Here is a 23,400-nt window from a genome sequence, read left to right on the forward strand (position 1 = left end):
CATGTAATACTTTAATAATTTGCTCAGCACTTCTTTCTTATCTCTTCAAAGGAAATTGGCACACTTGCAACTGTGTTGTTTCAAAATGTCATTTTGGCATTTCTGGGGTTAATGAGGTAGTTACTGTGCAATTAATCTATACCTCCTATTGTGAATAGTAATAATAAATTACACCTCAAGAACTGTGCTGCCAGCAAACCTGATACCTACAGTGGTTCAATAGGTCCAACATAGTTTTTATTAACACTACAGTCAAATATTTTTGCATTTTGAGGTGCAGTGTTTTAGAAAAGCATCCACGGGCTGAGAAACCATTAAGTGTGTAAAAAAAAAAAAAAAAAAATCCCGCTTGAGGCTGACTAACATTGCTATCTCCGATGTCATCACTGGATTAGTTGTGGTTGACCTAATGCACCTTGTTTGAAAGCTATTTCATGGTCTAATTGTTGCTCGTGGAGAATATTAAGGTAGCACTGTGTCTGCTCACATCTAAAGGCCAAGGAAAGTGCTGCTGGTGAGCAAGGCTGTTGATGTCAAAATACAAAATGTTTTGGGCGCAAACCTTGCATGGCCTTTAGGAGAACATGCAAACATTTACACAGGGGTATGAGTCAACCAGTTCTCCCCTGACTTTTTCCCTCTCTTTTCTCCTCCTCTTTGTGAGTTGTTTTCTTTCTTCACTTCAAATCCTCATTACACAGGCTCTGTGTTGTGCGCTGGTTGTCTGTTGATCACCCTTCCTGTTGCTACAGAGGAACTGTGTGCAGTGAGATAAGGATAGTGAGAGCACATGCTTGCATCAGGGAGGCGGGGGAAGGAGAGAAAGAGCAACAGAGACAACGTGAAGGGCAAAATGCTGCCTAATTAGGAAATTAACAGACATCATCAAAGGTCCCTTGGTTGTTTTTCCAGCCCGGGCGTCTCCAGGGTTGTGAATGTGAGACAGCAGCCACAGCAATCTAGAGACCAGCTGGGGACACAGGTCCAGTTTGGGCCGGTCGGTCCCAGCAGCAGCAAACGGTGGGAGTCAAACAGAGCTGACGTGATGAAATATCAGAAGAACTCTCCTCTGGGCGGCTGTCAGCGCTGAGGAACAGACAAACCTCAAACAAATCTGCACAGGCAAGGATTAAGCCAATAAATCCAGACAACAAACTGAAGAAGTGAGAAGGGGGGAACTGGAGTTTATGCATCCAGGGCCTGAGGATCACAGAGCAGGATATGCATGTTGATGCAATTTGACTCCTCCAGCATGAGACATGGGAGAGCAGGACTAAAGGGAGGATCAGGCCTCGTTATTAGATCTTGCTCTGGATTGAGGACAGTTTGCGCCACGTACGGCAGGTGCTGCGGTTCTGTCTGCCTGAGACGTGAGTCGACGCACTAAAAAGTCGACAAGAGGGACTGCGTGGGAGGGACACAGTGAAAGAGAGTGAGACAGACAGTTTTAAGTGGAGGCTGGGGGAGATTTCTTTAACTTGTCGGCTCCACCAGGGCCAGAGCTGGCAGCGATGAGTCAGAGGAAGCTGACACGACAGCTGAGGTTGTGGGAGAGTCCTGAGGGTCCACCTCCTGTGCCCTCTCTCACCTCACCGGGGTCACCGGTTGATCACTCTCGTGGACATGGAGGCTCTGCTCTATTTCGACGTATGAAACTGAACCGCAGTATTCAGGAGCGCAGACGCTCCTCTCACTGCATTTGCAGGTACAGTTCTGCATCCAGACCACTGGTCTATACTTTGACCCAGTCCTCACTAGGGGTGGGAATCGCAGGGTACCTCACGATACGATACAATATGATACACGATACATGGCTCATGAGAACGATAATATCAAAATACAGCAATTCTGCAATAATCGATATACTGCTAGATAATCCTAAATTGATAAGTCACGATATCTGTCTAACTATGAATACATACACACGTTTTTCAGTCTGTAAATTAAAATTACAGAACTGTAGAGCAACTATGAAAAATTCTTATAAAACATTTCTTTATAAAAGGCACATAAAAATGCAAATTCACTGAAGTTACTGAATTTTGTGCTGAAAATACAAATTGCTGTGTACCACCTAGTCCAATATGTAGGCTATGTCAGATTATAGTGATAACTGTTCAGTGACACAGCATTGTGCTGCCCTTTCTCCACCTAGTGATAGCTATAGGGTTTGAGTTTTGACCCTTTGGGGTTGCTGAAGCTTGTCTGTGTAGAGTGCTGAAGCAGCAGAGTAGCAGATGAACATTGAAGTTAGCAGCTCTTTTTTATTTCACACAGATCTCAGGAAACATATGTACTTTAAGTATTTGCACAGTATGTCACTCAGGATGTTCAGCATGTGAAGCAAAATGTGTAATTTATGTTAAGATTATAATATCGCGATGCTAATGTCCGTTAGCATGTTAATGGTATATTAGCATTGAGCTAATCGTCTCAAAGCTCTTTTTTTATTTATGTATCGATGTGATGGGCTGGAATATCAACACAGTATCACGGAAAAATGTATAACAATATATAACTGTATTGATTTTTTGGCACACCCCTAGTCCTTACTAACATGTCTCTTTTCTATTTAAAAAAGAAGCTGTAGTGACTTGTGATTGTTCTTCATCAGTTTAGTTGAGGTGTGAGCATTATCAACATGTGTGCAAATGTTTATAATGCGGCTCCAAGATTTCAGAGTAAATTATTCCATGCACACACTCTAATAACCTTAGTCAGATGGATTACATTTTGGGAAGTGCTGAATTCAGAATGCTCAAGTCTCATAATTACTCTCAAAGTCTGCATAAAAAGAAAAAAAAAACAGGGATTAGCACGTGGGTCCCCCTGGCAGACTTGTTTTTCATCACTGGGGAAACTTGTTTCATGATAATTTGATCTGTAGCCATATTCACAAAGCCTTTGGGGGAGAAGAGTGGCTCCTAATTGGCCAATTTAGAAGTAAATCCTAAAAATATCATAATTCTTTTTAAGAGGTGAAACTGAAAGCCGTTCACAACTATGTTGACAGTAAAAGTATGAGAAGTTTTGCGGGCGTGGGGAGGTGTTGTGGAGAAGTTATCCTACATTAAAAATAGATGCTACACTGCAATCCCTATCTATCCTTGTCATCCAAACATCTGACTGCAGCCTGAAAGTGACAATTATCGATTCATATTGTTACATATGGCTTTTTAGTATTTAACAAACATAATAACAATTCAAGTAGTTTGTATTGTCAGATAAATTTGTATCTGTCTGTGTTGTTACTTCAAAATTGCCCATCATTTTCTTGTTAAATGATCCCAAACACTAAAACCCTTTTAAGGTAAAACTGACTTCCCTTCTCAGAAAAAGTTAGCTTCAGCCTTGTGTATCGGTGTGATGGTCAGATTCTGTGGACAGATGTTTTTCGTTCTCAAACTAAAAGGAGCAGACAGACGTTGATTTACATCTGTAAAGGTCAATAACAATGTTGCTTCATCACTGCCACAACATTTTTGGGTTGGACGTTGGATGTATATCCAGTATCCACTTTGTCTCCTGTGTCCATATCATGCAGTGATGAACTGAACTAAACGGAGATCTTCTGACCAAAGACTTCTGTCTGTCCTGAGATCCAGGACTAAGTGTTAAAGCAACAGGGCCTTCTCTATCAATGCTCCAAAACTATACAGTTCTCTTCCTCCACCACTATTGAGATTTTCAAGAGTCATCTTAAAACACACTTTTACTCTACAGCCTTTAACTCTGCCTAAGTTTACCAGCTCAGGCATTTCCCCTGAAGTCTCTGTAGGGGTGTGTTGTCATTATAAACTCTGTGTACCCATGTTTCGTTACTATTACTACTGTTATTACTATTATCACTCTGATTGTCTCTTTTGTTTTTTGATTCGCATCAACTGTGTTGTGTTTAAAGTGCTATAGAAATAACGCTGAATTTATGTTTATTGCTGATGTTTTCTGATGGTAAGAATAAGCCGTTTTTATATGTGTAAGAGGTCTTTACACTGGTCTCAATACTGATTTCATAATAAAAAAAGACAGCTTTGGCCCAGAGAGAAGCTGTGGCTCATTTTACTCACTTAAACACGACCTGCTCTAAAATCTGACTTGTCAGTAGAGTGTAATTCTCAGGGCAGCCCGGTGGCACTCTGCCAATCCAACGGCAAAGCAGAGTCACAGCTGCATGGATTCTTGCTGTAGTTCCTGTCACATCTCTCTTTCTTCATCTTCCTCTCTAAAAGAAACTCCAACCACTAATGGAGGATGGATGCCATCACTTGTGCTTGTGGTGTTCAGGCTTATCAGGCAACTATTGGTTATCACTGTGAGATGATTGAGAAGCAGCAGTGAAACAAACAATGACAGCTGGATCCAACAGACAATGGACTCAAAAGCAAAACTCAAACAAACAGGCTGTTGAGTGTAAACGTCTTTAGGTCTTAAGTTCCAGACAAATCAGAACAGGGCAGGTAATTAAACATATGTGAAACACAGGGGCAGAAAACAAGGTAGGCTATCTTAATCAGACAGAGGAGGTAACAACACTTAAATTAAATTTACGATTGTAAACCCAATTTCGTCCTTGTCCTCTCTAAACCTTCAGCTTCGATTCGGAGAATGGCCCCTCGCCAGGCCGCAGTCCCATGGATTCGCAGGCGAGTCCTGGGTTGGTGCTCCACCCTTCTTTCCCCCAGAGCCAACGCAGGGAGTCCTTCCTGTACCGCTCAGACTCAGACTACGACACGTCCCCCAAAACCATGTCACGCAACTCCTCAATCAACAGTGAGGGGTAAGCATGAAGCCATCATCCTGGATCCATCACGCCCCAGACGGAATTGAAACATGCAGTGTCCACTCACTCACACACACACACACACCCCACAGTAACTGCAAATTATCCCAATCAACACAGCAATGATTATGACTGTAATTATGCAATCATTATGCTAATGAAATCATGATGAATCCTCTTAACATTAACTGTTGTGCTCTGTTTCCTGGCTTGTCTTTCAGTAAGGCTAAACCATCGAAAACCTTCCATTAGTGTATTTCAGGACTATTTCTCTGTTTAGATCCACATAGGTCTTTGTAAACATCCAGCTCACAGATACAGCCACTAATATAAACACTAACACCAAGTGCCGCAGCTGCCCAAACCACTCACATTCATCTCATTCTCCACTTGTTTCCATCTTTTCCCCTGTAGGCACGCCGAAGACATGATCGTCACCCCTTTTGCTCAGGTATGTTTTTTTTTCTGCACCTTGTTTAACATGTTTAATTGCCGTAAATGACTAGGAAAAAGTGGCTAATTAGTGCAGTGAACATCTCCCCCCCCCCTCCTCCTCCTCCTTCTTTCCCTCCTACGCTGTCCATCCATCCCCCAGGTGTTGGCCAGCCTACGAACCGTAAGAAGCAACTTCACCATCCTCGCCAATGTCACAACACCCACTAACAAGTCAGTATCATGCCGTCAAACACCCCTTCCCCCCACTTAGTTTGCAGTGTATGTTTGCTAATGTCTCCTTTGCCTTGCTCCCATGGGAAACACTTTTGCCATCATGATTAACCAGTTTATGATTATCAGCCTGTGCGCAAGGAAAATATGATCTGCATTATTTGGCATCTCTCCAACTGTCTGGCTGAGGACTGGATGCAGAGAACACCATGCCTCAGATGTATGTCCCTGACTCTGTACCCAGACGATGGAGACGGTCAATAACACTAAAATTATTCTCCTTTGTAATGCAGTAGACAGAAGGAGCTCAGCTTGGCAGGCTTTTAGCTCCACGTCAATATGATATATAAAGAACACACCACAGAATTATCTGCATCTATAATTATGCAGTGTTGTGCCCTGAAAATGCCTCCCTCACTAGACAATTATGAAACCACGAAGGATATTTAAATGGACAGCAGAGCTCATGCTTTGTCTTTGCCTATTTTTGGATACTTGAATATTTGAAGTGAAACAAGGGAATTTTTATGCATTTTAAAAATTAACACATTGCAGTGTTATTTGATATTCAGAGACATTTGAATATAGACCTGCACTCCTTCCTTTGTCTCTTTTTAAGGGGCATATAAATGAATAACACATAAACATATTTATATCCCCCCTGCGAGCCAAGCCTTTTGTTGCTTCATCCTCTAATGCTGAAAGTGTGTTGAACCCCAGCAGGGGGCAGCAGTGTGTGGTTCGCCCTCTGATGTAATGATGTGTTTGTCCACAGGAGGTCACCAGTGACAAGCCAACCCACTGTTCCCCAAGCTACGCTCTCTGGTATGTTGTCAGCTAATTAAAACTCTTTTCCCAAAGAGTCCCACAGTCCCCTCACAAGGATTTAGGGACATACTCACAGTCCCCAAAATGCATCATCAGTAATGAAAAGAACAGCACAGCACATCATGTGGCTATTATTGAGGATTTTTTAAATTAACTGTACTACATACAATTTAAGAGACTGGATAGCTCTTAAATGACTCAACATGTAATGCTGAAGCTACAAAAGATATGTGTAGTTAGAAATAACAAAGGGAAGGCTGAGAGAGTTTAATCTCTTTTCATTCAAAGATGTATAAAGGACATTTTCACTCTATAGACACTGAGAGAAAATGCTGTAACCCATTTCATTGGACAGGCAGCATTGCAAGGCCCCAAACTATTTTAATTTACCCTGCAGAGTTTGTTGTTTCAACTGTAGAGTGCCTGAACATTTATTTTTATTATTATCTTAACAGTTAATATTAGTGGCGCAATCAATTCTTTTCTAACCATACAGATTGTTCTGTTTCTACATCCAAGGAGGGTTAAATCAAGGGCAATGGGACTTGATTGAAGATCCTTGAGGATGTTTTGCCTCTCATCCAAGAGGCTTCTTCAGTTCTGACTCACTGGCAGGGAGTCCCAGCTATTTAACCTCTGTGGGGTCGATTATCAAGGTGTTGGATTCCACTTGATTTGTCAGTGCGCATTGCAGTTGGAACAGCAGTTGTGGTTGTGAGGCCTCAAGTGACTCCAACAACCGCAACAAGTCATACCTGGGACTCCCTGCCAGTCAGTCAGCACTGAAGAAGCCTCTGGGATGAGAGCTGAAACATCTTCAATCAAGTCCAGTTGCCCTCGATTTAACCCTGCTTGGATACATATGACCTGGATGGCTGTGATTATTCACAGACATATGTTTCTAAATGTAATGAGGTAAAAAAAAAAAAATTGCGATTCCTTAGGAAGCAGAATTTAGTGTGTTTATAAAGATTTCTGACCAGATCGAATTATCTGAAAACATTTTTATATATGAATCCATGAAAAGTTTAGCTGTCTATTTAAATATGCATATTAAAGGGCCCATAAATCAATTTTAGACTCAAAGCTATCTTATGTTTTGAATTTAAATTATAATTTTTTGTGTCAATCTGCTAATCACAATCTAAAATGTAGTCCCATTTTAATGTGCAATACATAAATAAATATTACTGATATGAAAACATGTATACAGCATCAGAAAACACAAATTTGCTTCACTTGTTGTCAAGTGTTATTGCATGTACTGAAATATAATTAATATGCAATTAATTGAGTGGTAGCATATCACACTTTTTATTTTATTTTGTTGGCGTGTGTGTGCATGTGCGTGTGTCTGTCTGTTCTTCCCAGAGGAGACATACCAGCAGATGGCTCGGGAGACTCTGGAGGAACTGGACTGGTGTCTGGACCAGCTGGAGACCATTCAGACTCACCGCTCAGTCAGCGAGATGGCTTCCAACAAGGTGCACACCTGTCCACACACAAACATGTTCACTTGTACTTCCACTGTCCTTCTACGTCAATGTTAACACTCAGTATGGTGCCAAGCTTCTTCATGAACAACTGTGTATTTCATGGTTCACGAGAAGACTTCATCACTTCATGAGAACTGATTATTTGGTTGCAGCTGCATCGCTCAGTGTATAAAATACATCAAACTTCCTGTTTAAGCTTCCACTCTACAAATACAAACAATCCAGGTCCACCAAGGTAAATTATTAAAGTGAATTGAGGAGCAGTATGTAATACTCATTTAACTTACTTTTAAGAACACATTTGGGGTTTACATTTGGATTGTAAACCCCCCTAATCTGCCTTTTCTACAGTATGGTGTCAATTTTGGAGAGATTTGTAATTCTTGAGTTGTAATTCTTGAAAATATTTGTTTCCTGGGTTAATTTGCAACCCTGTGGTAGCAATTGTATTGATGCGTAGATTTTAATTGCATCTGATACATAATGTGGCCAACCATCTCTGGATTTTTGTGGTATTTGTTGGACTGAACTGACACACATATTTGTTTTCGTAACTGCAAGAGATGAAGGTGTGCATTTTGCAGTACTAGATAAAAAACGCCTGTAGATGTGCACATGGGCAGGCTTCTTAAGTATGCATGAATTTGTATTTGTGGGGGTACAGCGACAGAGAGAGAGAGGGAGAGAGAAGGGAGGGAAGATGACAGTCTTTGGATATGGAGGACATGGGAGGGAGGGGTACGCGCCCTGATGCTGATGTCTGCTGTAACCTTGGTTGCTATCGAACAGCAGCAGGGTCTGCCCTTCCCTTTTAGTCATTGGCTTGCCACTCTGACCACAAGCCACGTGGTTTGGGAAACAACCAATGAAATAGAGGTGATGCTCCTTTAATAGTGTTCTGTCTTAAAGAGACAGCCACGTGTGCCATGTTTGTTTTATATTATAAATTCTTCCCATGTTGCACTTCACTGCAAGGTTCTTCATGTTTCTAATGAGTAAGAGGAGACTGCTTAAAATACATAATTTGTGTGTGTGTGTTTGTGTGTGTGTGTGTGTGTGTGTGTGTGTGTGGGGGGGGGGGGGGGGGGGGGGGTGCGCACACATACAATTAGAAGAGTCTCCTGTGGTAAACAGAGTCTCTGTGAATATGTTGCTGCCTTTTAGCAGCCGCAACTCATCTACAGAAATCCTCTGCACTGTGCCAACATGGAGGTACACATGAATATTCCCACTCAGTCTCTCACTCTTACTCACACCCTCGCTCACACACATATTTTCGACAGACGTACATGCTGTCTTTTCGCACATGCGCACTCAGACAGCGAGCAGAAGCAGGCACAGACACACACACACACATGCATGCGCCTGCAGCCACACTGCCTGATTAGCTTGCGAGAGCTGTCTACAGCATCCAGGGAAATGGCGCAAGATGCAGAGCATTGGAGGAGGAACGGCAGCCTAAAGCGGCAGGATTAGACCTCTGGCATTTTGGCCAGCTGAGGCATGGATTGACTTGGAGCAGGGGACTGGGCTACGGAGCAATCAGGAGGCAGCCTGACTGGCTGTGGATCGACAGTGTGTTGCTGGGATCAGTGTGAGACGGCAAAGGCGGGCTGATGCACCGGTAGGACTGGGCCGGCCCTCTGGATCCGTAACGTGGGGGAGGGGCAGTCGACGCAGGGAGAGGGAGCCTGTTTTTCCAGACCACAGCTCTGGTGTGATTCTTCAGCCTGACCGTCTGCTACAGGCCTGCCTGCATCCCTCTCTGTCTCTTTCTCTCTCACTGCCACTCTCATCCACTCCATCCTTGCTTTTCTCTCGCTATTATCTTCTGCTTCTCCCTTCATCCTTCCCCGATGTTCCTGTTGTCATCCAAGCTCCCTTTAACTCCTTCATTCGATACTATGGTAATCTTTCTGTCCTGGCGTCACCATCAATCCATCACTCTCACCTCCATCATCTAAATTTTTAATTACTGTTTGCCGAGCAGCTCAGCTCTTTCAACATCATTTTTTTCGTTTACATCTCTCACATTCCCCACTCATCTCCTCCATCGGCTCCTCTCTGTGCCCTTCAGACAGTCCCTCGCTCCCTCTCCCTCTCTGTTTCCCTCCATCTTCCCTCTTTCGGCTCCCATCCACCTCTACCCTGCAGTGACAGTACATTTGGGTCAGTCTGCCCAGCAAATGGGATGAGATGTAGTCTCCACAGCAGCCGGATCCAGGGGGCTCCTGGTCTGCCCATCAGGGGGACCCTGATCTTCGGACCACACTAAGACTGGAGCCTGACTCTGGACTGACCGGGTGGCCTGCTTTGGAGTGCTGCATGTAGGCAAGGACAGTCTGCACCAGCAGCCCCTACCCTCACCCCCTTCCCCCGTTCCTTCGTCTCCTCTCGGGGCAGCCGTCATTCTGGAGTGTTCCGGCTTGACTGGCTGTGGCCTCTCCCCGCACACCCTGACGACGCCCTCATGCCACTGGGGCACCCGCAGTGCCCCCACCCCGCTCCACTATCGCACCTCCTGCCTGTGCCATCGGCCCAAACCCCCCGTCACCCTCAACATGGGTGTAGTGGAGGCCATTGACCCAGCACCATCCCCCTGCCCCTCACCTGTACCAGGGGGCTACAGGCTGCCCCGCTCCTCCAGCTACAGCCCCCTGCAGGGGAGGGCAGGGGCAGAGCTGGACCTTGGTGCAGCTGCTGGGGGGGTTCTGGATGGGAGTGGGACGGCGGCGGAGCGCAGGACGCCCTTAGTGGACCTGTTCTGTGAGACCTGCTCCAGGCCCTGGCTCATTGGCTGGTGGGACCAGGTAGGGCTCAGAGAGCTTGCAGAGGGCAAGAAGGCCTGGCAGTGGCCATCTTGGATAGATGTTGTGGACTCTACAAGTGTTATTGTTACATCTATGCATGCATTATAAACTCATCTATTTGCTTACTTCAGTAACGGTGTTTATAAAGGAGAATCTTAAAAGGTACTACATGGGGACTAGTTCATCATATACTGAATTTATGTGGAAAAGGGGGATTTTGACAGTGGCTTTGAGAAAAACTGTAAGACAGAATATTGGTGAGGGTGTTCGCATACATAAATGATACATAAATCCACTGAAGAGGAAAACTGATAAAGGCACCGAGTTTATTAACTCTGCTCAGTGTGTCTACATTGCAGTGGCACTGTAAACAAAAATACAATATCACTCTCATTCTTCATCCTTCCATACCTGGTCTCCATGTCCATCCTTTGAGAGTACACCAAGCTGCTTAAAATCTAAGAAATAGCTCTGTGATTAGTAGTCTAGCCATCTTTGCTGCAGGTACATTGCAGTGTCACATAATGTCCGTTTCCATCCTCCACACCTGCGTCCCACATCCCTCTGTCTCTCTCTCCTGCTACCCCAAGGCTGGCCTCAATACAGACTCAAGGAAGCCAAGCGTATTGTCAATGAAGGACAATGCTTATTGTCTCAGGACTGAGTAGATGTTTCTTTTTGTTCCTTTAATCCTCAGGTGTACCATCATGCAACATCCATAAAAATGTATAAAGTTAGACATTGTGTTAAGTTTCACTGATGTGTCAGCTTTGCATTAGTTGTGGTAGTAAAAACACATTCTGGCTTTTGTCTTTCCTGTTTTCTTGAATGACATTGGGCACATTTGGACATATACGTTGCTTCTCTGCTGATATGTTTACAGTCTGAATCAATTAACTGCAGAAGGTATAGTTCAGAGGAGGGTCACATTTAACACGTGTGTTATTTGGTTATTAATGTATGCTATTCATAATCATAGTTAGACATTTAAAAAAAATAAAGCCCTCCTGGGTCCCACACATGTGCAGGTGTGTGTGTGTGTGTGTGTGTGTGTGTTTGTGGTCATGTCTGTGCAGAGTTAGCATGTTTGTTTCATTAGTCAGTGTCAGAAGAAGAGTTGTTTGTCCTGGCACTCGGACTGGCACCGTGGAAGTGTTCGTTGGCAGCTATGACTCAGCATTACAGCATTAGGGAAGGAAAGAACGAGAGAGAGAGCGAGAGAGAGCAAAAAAGAGAAAGAGAGAGGAGGAGGTTTGGGCTGAGCTTGTTGCCTAAGTGTGCCACTGGGCTTGACTTGCTTTCCTGGCTCCTGATGACTGATTCTGCCTGACTGCTTCTACGATTTGCTGTCAGAGTACCTATTTGCTTGGCCTATCATGTAACGAACGCCAGGCTGGATTAGATGGGTGGATAAAGAGAGATAACTGAGAGCAAAAGAGTGAAAGATGGTGGGAATTCATGAAGTGTGTGAAATGCCAGGGAGGCAAAGTGGAGCCTGTGACGGAGGAGGATTCTGGGGCTTGAGGGCAGTAGCGGAGAGTGTTGTTTACCTCGAGAGGCAGGGAGGAGGAGGAGGAGGAGGAGGAGGAGGAGGAGGAGGAGGAGGAGAGATGTACAGAGGAAGACAGCAGAGGAGGGGAGGGTTGACCTTGGTAAAGGTCAGAGACACCTGCCTACTCCCTCAGATTGTCACCCAAGCAGCCACTGCTCTCACATCGAGCTGAGGGACTGACTGTGAGGAGGCAGTTGCCATGGCAACCGCTCTGGTTGCCATGGAGATTGTTATGTGTGAAAGATCAGTCAGTAGGACACAGACGGAAGGGTCCAAATTGCATTGTACCTTCTCATGGTCTGTTTGGCAGGTAACTACCAAGCCTACAAAAAAACACCCTTATCTATAGGAATAAAAAAATTACACAAAGGCTGAGAGAACATTCGGGGACAGTGTTTTCTGTCCGAAGGGATAATGTATTCACATAATCACATTTGTGTCTGTACTGCAAGGACCTGTAGACTAGTAGTTCATGATTGCCACAGTAGATGTATGGAGAAAAATAAACACAAACATGCCCCATTATTGCAGCATATAAATACATGGGAATAAAAATGCAAGCAAAGTATTGAACAGTATGTTCTCAAAAAGAGGAGGCATGATTCATAATCGATTTTTTCACCCTTGAAAGTGAATGAAGCCTTGACTGAGGGTGATAATTTATTTTCTCATATTTGACTCACAGGAATGTTTTGTTGTTATGTATCAGTACAATTAAAATCTACAGTACAATGTTAAGGATTCTGAAGGTTTACCAGTCGGCATGTCTCTACATTTTTGGATATGTCAGTAACCTACTCACTTTCTGTTTCTGCCTGTCCTCCCCTCAGTTCAAGAGGATGTTGAACAGGGAGCTGTCCCATTTGTCAGAGATGAGTCGCTCAGGGAACCAGGTGTCAGAATACATCTCCACTACCTTCCTAGGTAAAGCAAACCTGACATCCATTTGTGACCAACTACTATAGCAAGTCCCTCATAGCTTTGACCCTAAGTCAAGCACAACCCACAAGTCTCCATCCTGGCTGACTTCAGACTCTTGTACCCACAGATAAGCAGAACGAGGTGGAAATCCCATCCCCGACTTTGAGGGAGAGGGAGAAGCCCATGTGTCACATCAGCGGTGTGAAGAAGCTCACGCACAGTTCCAGCCTTTCCAACTCCACCATGCCTCGCTTCGGCGTGAAGACTGAACATGAGGATGCGTTAGCCAGAGTAAAAACATCACTTGTCTGACTGTGTTTTTATTGTGTTTATGTTTCATGATTTTATGCTGCCTTGCTGCACAATAAATCTTGAGGACAACAATAAAATTAACAGAAAAGATAGGTTAGATGTATTTCCTGTCACTTGTCTACTCTCAACATACTGTACCTCTTCATGTAAACCTAACTGTGTGAAGCACACATGAATTTCTGTATGCATATTTCCATAGCTTTCTTTGGCCATCTGTATACCCGTAATGTGAACAGAAAAATGCACCCCAAGACACTGTTACATGAAATACGGTACATGAAATAATATCACAACTGCAAAGGAGTTTAAAAGCAAACCTTTCCACAACTTAAAACACCACCTGTGAACATCTTTTTGGCATTGGTCCGTCAGAGTCAGAAGCAGTGCTTTTTTATTTCTCATTGTGGAAAAATGTTTTGTATTACAGCAGAAACTAGTTTTTCCACTGGCAAGGACCACAATACAACACAATGTCATGTAGCCATAAAACGTTGCAAGTTTCATGCAACCTAACATATAATCTAAAAGCATCTAATCTAAAGAACACACAAATGTAGCATCATGCACCTTCGTGGGTGGAATCAAGATAGGTAACAAACTGCTAGATTGTTGTACTGATGTGTGTTAATGTCGTCTGTTGTGCCTCCAGGAGCTGAACGACTTGAACATGTGGGGCCTTAATATCTTTCGCGTGGCAGAGTTCTCTAATAACCGACCCCTCAGCTGCATAATGTTTGCCATCTTCCAGGTGAGAGACGGAGAAACTGAGCTTTAAGTAGCAATGGATTATATAGTATATCATGTAGCATGACCTATCTGTGACCGTGACCACTGTGGACTTTTCTCTGCTGCAGGAAAGAGATCTACTGAAGACCTTTCGGATCCCTGTAGATACATTTGTCACCTATGTAATGACCCTGGAGGACCACTATCACGCCAATGTGGCCTACCACAACAGCCTCCACGCTGCAGATGTCACTCAGTCTACTCATGTACTGCTATCTACACCTGCTCTAGATGTAAATACCTCTTCTGATCCACCAATGGCAAAGACGCACCATTACTATAAATACCAAATACACATCTAACTTCACATGCAGGCCCTCTACAAATAATAAAGTAGTCGAAGGCAAATAGTAAACTGCTGTTTAACAGATTATTTTTCTCTTTTGTCTTTTTGTGTAATTTCTCTCTGGCGCAGGCTGTGTTCACAGATCTAGAGATACTAGCTGCGTTATTTGCTGCTGCCATCCACGATGTGGACCATCCAGGAGTGTCCAACCAATTCCTCATAAACACCAGTGAGTCAACGTGTGATTATAAGACACACAAACGTATGAATTATAAAAAAAAAAAATAGAATGGGGGGAAAACAGGGGGCTTCATAATGGCAAGGAGGACAAACAAAAAGCTGCTTACTGCTGCTGAAAAAAACAAACGGTTCTAGTAGGTAAGTAAACTAGTACGTCTCAATAAAGGGTGGAAAGCTATAAAAGAAGCAGTACAATAAAGATCCACTATGTGAGAATAAGATGAGGCCCGTTTTCTGGGTCAGCTATTTTGATAATACCTGGCATTTCACATCTTTCTACCCAGCAAAGGTCTGTCTTTAATGTTGCTTTTAAACTCTAATTTTATATATTTATCATGTCAGTTTTTATGTAAATTGTGACTGTTTTATGTTTATGCTGATAATAAAATGTATTCAACCTCTAAATCATATTATAACTAATCATGCTGCAAAGAATTGGAGAAAACATTTAGGAGAAAATACTAGGAGATATACACTCACTGGCCATTTTATTACCTTGCTAGTACCTGGTTGGACCCCCTTTTGCCTTCAGAACTTCCTTAATTCTTCGTGGCATACAACAAGGTGATGGAAACATTCCTTAGAGACTTTGGTCCATATTGAAATGATAGCATCACACAGTTGCTGCAGATTTGTTGGCTGCACATCCATGATGCCACATACCAAAGGTGCTCTATTGAATTGAGATCTGGTTACTGTGGTTTTGAGATGATTTGACATTTGGGACATGGTGCATCATCCTGCTGAAAGTAGACATCAGAGTGGTCATAAAGGGATGGACATGGTCAGCACTAATACTAAGGTAGGCTGTCATGTTTAAACTATGCTCAGTACTAAGGGACCCCAAGTGTGTCAAGAAAATATCCCCCACACCATTACACCACCACCACCAGCCTGAACCGTTGATACAAAGCAGGATGGAGCCATGCTTTCATGTTGTTTAGGTCAAATTCTGACCGTACCATTTGAATGTCAAAGCTGAAATCGAGACTCGTCAGACCAGGCAATGTTTTTCCAATCTTCTATTGTCCAGTGTTGGTGAGCCTGTGTGAATTGTAGCATCAGTTTCCTGTTCTTAGCTGACAGGAGTGACACCCGGTGTGGTCTTCTGCTGCTGTAGCCCATCTGCTTCAACGTTCAATGTGTAGTCTGGTCAGAGATGGTATTCTGCATACTTTGGTTGTAACGATTGGTTATTTGAATTACTGTTGTCTTTCTGTCATCTCGAACCTGTCTGCCCATTCTCCTCTGACCTCTGACGTCAACAAGGCATTTTCGTCCACACATCTGCCGCTAACTGGATATTTTCTGTTATACGGACCATTCTCTGTAAACCCTACACATGGTTGTGCATGAAAATCCCAGTAGATCAGGAGTTTCTTAAATACTCAGACCAGCCCGTCTGGCACCAACAACCATGCCACGTTCAAAATCACTTAAATCCCCTTTCTTCCCCATACTGATGCTCAGTTTGAACTTCAGCAAGTTGTCTTGACCACATCTACATGCCTAAATGCATTGAGTTGCTGCCATGTGATTCACTGATTAGCTATTTGGGTTAACAAGCAATTGAACATCTGTTTCTTGTAAAGTGGCCTGACACTACATTTGGTCAATGTTGTCATTTTATGTATAACTGGATTTTCTTATGGTTTCTCAGGTCAGTTGAAATTCTCCTTTATGTTTGCCTTTGGTACTGTAGTCGGTTTAAGTTAAAAAAACGTTTTAGTTTGTTCTATGTTTTTAGTACATCTGTTCAGAATGTAAATTGTGTGGTTTTTGTTGTTCTAAATGGAGAGACTTTATTTGCATTCAGAGTTTTTCTTTATTCAACTAAGTAGTTGTATATTTTGAAACAGTGCCACCACAGTGTTTCTAGTAGGAGCATGCTGATGCAATTACTGTATGCGTTTTTGACTCATATGTGTTTTATGGTGCTTCTCTCAGACTCAGAGCTAGCCCTGATGTATAATGATGAGTCTGTGTTGGAGAACCATCACCTAGCTGTGGGCTTTAAGCTGCTTCACGAGGACAACTGTGACATCTTCCAGAACCTCAGCAAAAGGCAAAGACAGAGCCTGAGGAAACTTGTTATTGATATGGTGAGTGTTGTCAACACACTAATTCTGTATTACGAAGATAGCTACCTTCTTCAGTTCCCTTCATCTGCTTCTTAGATCTCCTTTATCTCCTACCACCCTTCTATTCTCCATCGTTTTTTTTTTTACTAATGCATTCATATCAATTTCCTTTCCAGGTTTTGGCAACAGATATGTCTAAACACATGAGTTTGCTGGCAGACCTCAAGACTATGGTGGAAACCAAGAAAGTGACAAGTTCTGGAGTACTGCTGCTCGACCATTACACTGATCGGATACAGGTGAGACGCCATCTTCCAGTCAATTTACACTTAACTTCAACAGACAATTTAGCCATTTAGCAGATGTTCTGATTCTAAAAGAAGTGAAAATTACCGAAATATTGACAGGATATATTCAATTAATTCAGAAATTAATTGAATATGTTTGAGAAGAAGGCTAAGCAGGATGTAAACATTGCTTTGGCTAGAGTTGAAGCAGAGGTTACGGGGCGGTGGACAGAACACCAACTCAGGTGAAGGCTGATTTTTACCCCTGCGACAAAGTGTTGCACTTCTGCAGGACACGTCTGTTACGTGGGAGATATGGTCTCATCATAACTTAAATGCCCCTCGTCAAAATGTCATTGGCATGTTGAGGTTACACTGTGGACATGGACACCACAAGAATGCTATTTTGCATTTTCTCCAACCCGTTAAGCTAAGGCAAAATGGAGGTTAAAAAGGGTTAAATAGTCTCTTCTTTTTAAGTGTTTTAGTAACTTGGGTATTACAAAAGGTAGGACCATAAGATGCACAGACTCTGATGAACTCAATAATCCACATCTGTAGTATCTCGTTATCAAGGGCTATGCTTAAGTATTTAATGGATGAAATAGATGTTACTTTATTTTGCCGAAGAAGACAAAAGGTCTTGCAGAAAGGAAGAGTTGCTTGGTATCATCTAAATCGAGTTTGATGGACTGAAGATGTCAGCCAGGCATGCAGGAATGTATTTGACCTGTCTTTAACTAACATGCAAGTGCTTTCTCAGATATCCCAGTTTTCGCAAGAGTGCCAAGGAGGCTGTTGTTGTTGTCTGACCTGAGGTCAGGATACTCAGAAATAGAGAGGAGAGCAGTGTTGGGTTCAGTATGCCAGTTAAAATCCTGACTGATTGGGATTGGAGTTTTGGCAAGAAATCTGTAGTCGTAGTTGTTGACATTAGATGGGTGAAGAGTTCTTCTTGGTTAATATGGTGACGAGTGGCAGAGGAAGCGTTTTAAATATGATGTGTGTTGTGTGTACCTGCCAAAGTTTGTGACTAAATCGTGTGCAGAAATAGGAAAAGAGGGGGGAAAAGTTGAGAAAGCTTCCTAGTTTTAAAGGCAGGGGATTGGAGTTGTACTGGCAATTAATAGAAGAGAAAGGAAAATGGAACAAAGTGAAAGAGGTCATCAGAAAGCTGGGTTTGAACCACCTTGTTTTAGATTCTAAAAGATGTGTTGGTGATCCCCTGTGTACTCAGTAATTTAAAACTTTGCATACATACATAATATAGTGTGTGACATGTGATTGTGTGCTTGTGCAGGTGTTGAGGAACATGGTGCACTGTGCTGACCTGAGCAACCCGACGAAACCGCTGGCTGTGTATCGACAATGGACGGAGAGAATCATGGAGGAGTTCTTCAGGCAGGGAGACAAGGAGCGAGAGCGAGGGATGGAGATCAGTCCCATGTGCGATAAACACACTGCATCTGTGGAAAAGAGCCAGGTAAATGATCAGCTCTGAAGTACACAACTGGATAACTGTTAATGCTGTAGGTGGGGTGATAAGTACAGCGCAGATAGTGATCAGTCATCTCTGATCACAGCAGTCATCCTCATACATTTTTAATGCTGATTTGTAAGGAGTAAAATGACACCACTGAGCTAATTTATATGATGTCAGTCATACTCCTTTCTTTATCTGGATGCAGGTGGGCTTTATTGACTACATTGTCCACCCGCTGTGGGAGACATGGGGGGACCTTGTGCATCCTGATGCCCAGGACATCTTGGACACTCTGGAGGACAACAGGGACTGGTACCAGAGCACTATCCCACAAAGCCCCTCGCCACCTCCTGTGGGCCACGATAAGGAGCTAAACGCCTGCATGGACAAGTTTCAGTTTCAGCTCACCCTCGAAGACGGCTCTCAGAGAGAACCGGGAGACGAGTGTGATAACCCTACGCCAAACCACGTGGCACAGGACTGCAGTCAGGGGGAGGAGGAGGAGGAGGAGGAGGAGGAGGAAGAGGGTAAAAAAGAGAAAGAGGAAGGCATAATGGCAGAGGAGGAAAATGAGGACATAATAGAAGAGGAGGACGAGGTGGCAATGGAGGAAGAGGAGGTGGAGGAGGAGCAGGAGCAGGAGGAGGAACTGAAAGCTCAGTTGGAGGTGAGATCTGAAAAAGAGAGACTTTCTGACACAAGTCCTGTAGAGGAAGAGGAAGATTCTTCTTCACAAGCTGAAGATACATGAGTTCTGCTCCTGTATCTCCCTCCTCACTTGCACACATTATCTTGTTCATCCTTTCAATGGCCAAAACCAAGAACAAATAAGACTGCAATGACAATACAGACCTTTAAATATATTTTTCAAAAAGGGAATAAATTAAAATTGCTTCTAGAGAAGGTAATTACACAGCAACTGTAGATTTGGAGTGGTGACAAGTCCTTCGACTGATTTCACAATGAATTTTAGACTAAGAGGAATTTAGGAGAGCATTAACGGTGGGCAACTGAAGACAGCGCGTAGCACTCTGGGACTGGAATGCACACACATAAACACACAGAGAGTGTCACACACATAGCACATAGTAGGAGTAAGTCATGTAGAACACACCAACACAATGTGCGTACACTCACACATCAGTCATACAGTACAACTGGAGCCCAAATGTACCCCTTTCTTGCAAACGCACAGGCACACCAACACACACACACACGCACACACTTTACTGTATGTTTGCATGTGTGCATTTACATGAGGGACAATGATCAGTAAACTCTTTGGAAAAAGCCATCTCTTAATGAAGTATTAACTAGTGTTCAGTCAGTATTAGTAATTCATGTTTGTTAGGACCTCAACAGATACTGTTCTCCTCAGAAAAGCTACACATCCGAGTGACTTTTTTTCCATTTCTGTCGGAAAGAAAAATAAGAAAAATCCACAGAGTTGGAGGAGGAGAGTAAAAGATATTGAAGCAAAGGAAGACGCTGCGATGAAGGGACCGCCGGGTCCCATACCCCTTTTCCCTTTACAAGGAGAGTGCTACTGGTGCAAGATGGCTCTGTGCCTTTCTGAAACACCAGCTTCCTGAATGGAGCTGTCGTGAAGCAATGCATTGTGGGACAGGAGTGTCTGATTTTGTTATAATTTTTGATTGTCTCTTGTTAAAGATCTCTCTTTACTGTTCATGATATTGTGGTGTGTATCTCACACGTACAGTTTCTGTGGTGATATGTTTTAAGCTGTTAGTCTTCCTTTGTTGCTCTTCTGGTAATATAATAACTCAGAACTCTAGATGCAGAGCAATCACAACCACCACCACAACACACCTGTGGACTCTTTCCAGCTTTTATTTTTTTCTCTTATTAGAATGATTTTTTAAACTTTCTGATAATAAGCCATGTGATGCTTTGAAGCATAAGTTTTGCCTATTTTCTATTTAACAGTTGCTAAATACGTTGAAGGGATACAGAATTATTTCATCAGCAGAACAAATTTTCACTCGCCATCTCTAACCCACTTGCACTGTGTGTTTATGTCCCCCCATACACAACAATTCTCACCAAAGGAAAGGATGAAGAACTTCAGTGGGTGAAGTGATTTGAAGGCACACAGGTGAATAAGAAAATCAGGGAGGCAGAATGTCAGGGGAAAGAAGCATGACTTGGCCAAATGGTGGTCTGGCAGTCCCTAATCATCCTTGTTATGTTAGATGCTTTTTTGCCTTAATGTCAGATGCAGGATACATACCTGCCAGTATGTAGATTTATAAGATATATAATAGATATCCTAGTATATTTATATCACGTCTGTATGGTTATTTCTGTGAGAATCAGTGTGTCATTACACAATGTGTCCAGCGTTTCATTTGGAGGGGAAAGGGAAACATTGCTGCCAACTAGTTATGTTGTTGGGGTGCTTGGACCAACTTAAAGAATGTGTTGTTTTTTAATCAGGACGGTAAAATGACTATCATCTAGATACCTGGAGGCATGCAGAGAATATAAGAAATGGGAGTTAAGATTTTGCAGGCAATGAGAATGAATAAGGATGTTTGAATCTGACCAGATATTGATTTGTTGACCTGTTGGAGATGATGCGTGCGTGTGTTTGTTTGTGTGGCTTATTTTGTGGTCGTGAGTAAGCGAGCAAGTAATGGAAAGAGAGGGCAGGATGCTTAAGATGTCGTCACGTGTCATTGTTCCCTCACTGGCATCCCCACATCTTGTGGAATGGTGTTCAGGATTCTATCAGCACAGCTTAAATGGGTCACAGTTTGTTTAGGTGTTTGTTTTTCACAGGGTAAAAAAAAAACAACATAAAAGAACATGGGTGTGGTTCATTTGAAGGTAAGAGCAAGTTTCTGCAGGTCAGTAACTGAGCTTATCTGAAGACACCACAGCTCGGTGCAACAGAAGCCTGTGTGTTTGACCTGCTCTGTCGCAGGATGGAGCAGAGCTGCGGGGCCACCACACAGGCTTTCATCTAATGGAATGGGAATCCAGGATTACTCTTGCAGTTACATCAATAAAAGATTCCCATATGCATCGGCCTTTTACTTTCAAGATGTTGCTTTCTTTTTGTGGCTTACTGTTATGTCATAAGCTATAAAACATTAATATTTAATTGCCATACAAACACAATACTGTAGCAATTGTTTCTTATAAAAAATTCAATTGATTGATTGCTGCCATTCTTTTTAAATGATGAAAAGAAAACCATGGGAAGTGTTTTCTTTGAACAGTTTGTGTACAGTTTATTTTTATATCATTCTGGTGGATGGTCTGGAAAATGAATCACGTGTTGATGATATATCTCTAAGCATTACCACTCTTGTATATAATGTAATATTGGATTGTAAATTATAAATTTATCCAAGTCATACTGATTGACAAATAACCACTTAGGGTTGTTAAGTGAACCACTGAAGCACTGCAGGCCACATCCTCACCTTTTCATTCTCTGATTATGTTTTTGCTCACATGTGCTAAAATTATGTCACTTTTTTTTAAGTGTCCACATATATTGTTAAAATCAAATATATTTGTACCAGCACTTTATTTCATCAGGTTTTGGGGCAGAGAGTGTGTGTCAGGTAGTGTACAGTCTGTGCTGGTGGTTTGGTCATTGGCAGTCGCCTGTTCTTATATTCCATTGGGCCAAATCACAAACCTTCATTGTGCAGTATTCAATGTTAACCCCTTTTCTAGAGGCATAATCAAACAAATTAGTCATTCTCTATTTATAGCCTATGGGATTTATTTGACTTACAAAGTCAAATGGAAGCTGATGTGGTCACATAGGATGTGACACGTTCAAAGGAAATACATGTGTCCTTATCTAACTTGGCCATTTCTAGTACTATCACCACCTCTGTTTCTTAGTAACTTTAATAACTAGCCTGATAGCCTAAATGTCAATTAATGGTGACCTTGCTGGTTCCCATCGGGTTGCTGTCAGGTTACTTTGTCGCAGACTGACTCCCTCTGTGAATAATTCTCTGGGCTTTAATTCACGTGTTTGTTCACAAGTAAGAAAGATTATTCAAGGGAAAAAACAAACATGAAATGATTGTAATATTTGTAAATGATCTTGCTGTAATGTGTAAAATGTGTCCAAGTTATTTTTTATTATATTATTTTTATGAAAGTTTTTCCTCTTAACAGAGCTGAGGTGTCATTTTGTGAATAAATGCATTTAATAAGCAAACATCTATATATAAAACAATATTATAGTATATCAGTATATTTTTCTTTTATTTCACTGTTCGGTACTGTAAAGTGTGTTGAAAATACAAATAAAAGTAAGATTTTTATATGAAATGCAATACCATTGTCATGTTTGCTGTTATTATAGTTTCAAATATGCTGTTTGATAGTTTGTTAGCAATATAACTGTCAGTATTTTAGGCCCTACTTGTTTGTGTGTATTGTTTGCATTAATACTAGTGCTGTAGTACTCGAGACCGGTGTTGGTCTCGAGACCAGTCTTAAGACCACTTTTTGATGGTCTTGGCCTCGACCGAATTTGTACTCGTTCTTGTCTCAGTCTCGGACATTGAGGACTCGGGATTTTATTTCAAGACCAGTCAAGATCATAACTTTGGGAATATCAATAAATTCCTTTTGCATTGTCTGATTTATTTGTTAACATCCTAACTTTGATTGGATGTAAAACGTACTGCTTCAATGCAACCAATAACCCTAATTAAAAATGTGTTGTTCCCGTTAACGACTGCCCCCCCTTCCCACGATGGTCAGCATGGAAAAGGAATGTTAGATGCTTACGTTGTTTTCAGCTCTTAGTGTTTGTATGTGGGTGTTTTAATGGGAAAGCAGATGTTTCAGATCAATTTTAGAAGTACCTATGAA

At 42.4% G+C, this 23,400-nt stretch overlaps 1 protein-coding gene across 1 annotated transcript; it reads left to right on the plus strand.

The window, feature by feature from the left end:
* Nucleotides 1-848: 848 nt before the first annotated feature.
* On the plus strand, nt 849-21,581 carry pde4a (phosphodiesterase 4A, cAMP-specific). Its single transcript, XM_046032560.1, has 15 exons — nt 849-1,705; nt 4,592-4,777; nt 5,195-5,231; nt 5,376-5,446; nt 6,222-6,271; nt 7,646-7,758; nt 12,963-13,056; nt 13,181-13,344; nt 14,015-14,113; nt 14,220-14,384; nt 14,567-14,666; nt 16,625-16,779; nt 16,935-17,057; nt 18,346-18,528; nt 18,734-21,581. Exons 1-15 carry the CDS (start codon nt 1,512-1,514, stop codon nt 19,277-19,279), a joined length of 2,280 nt encoding a protein of 759 aa, XP_045888516.1. The 5' UTR covers nt 849-1,511; the 3' UTR covers nt 19,280-21,581.
* The last annotated feature ends 1,819 nt before the right edge of the window (nt 21,582-23,400 follow it).

Source organism: Micropterus dolomieu, linkage group LG02, assembly GCF_021292245.1.
Source record: "Micropterus dolomieu isolate WLL.071019.BEF.003 ecotype Adirondacks linkage group LG02, ASM2129224v1, whole genome shotgun sequence".
In the NCBI taxonomy this organism is placed as follows: domain Eukaryota; kingdom Metazoa; phylum Chordata; class Actinopteri; order Centrarchiformes; family Centrarchidae; genus Micropterus; species Micropterus dolomieu.

What these genes read in the sequence shown, in the direction of transcription:
- pde4a (XM_046032560.1), top strand. Translation starts at nt 1,512, where the DNA reads ATGAGTCAGAGGAAGCTGACACGACAGCTGAGGTTGTGGGAGAGTCCT. An exon ending in TCCTCTCACTGCATTTGCAG is followed by an intron (nt 1,706 to 4,591) that starts GTACAGTTCTGC and finishes CTAAACCTTCAG; the next exon opens with CTTCGATTCGGAGAATGGCC. An exon ending in GGAAACTTGTTATTGATATG is followed by an intron (nt 16,780 to 16,934) that starts GTGAGTGTTGTC and finishes TTTCCTTTCCAG; the next exon opens with GTTTTGGCAACAGATATGTC.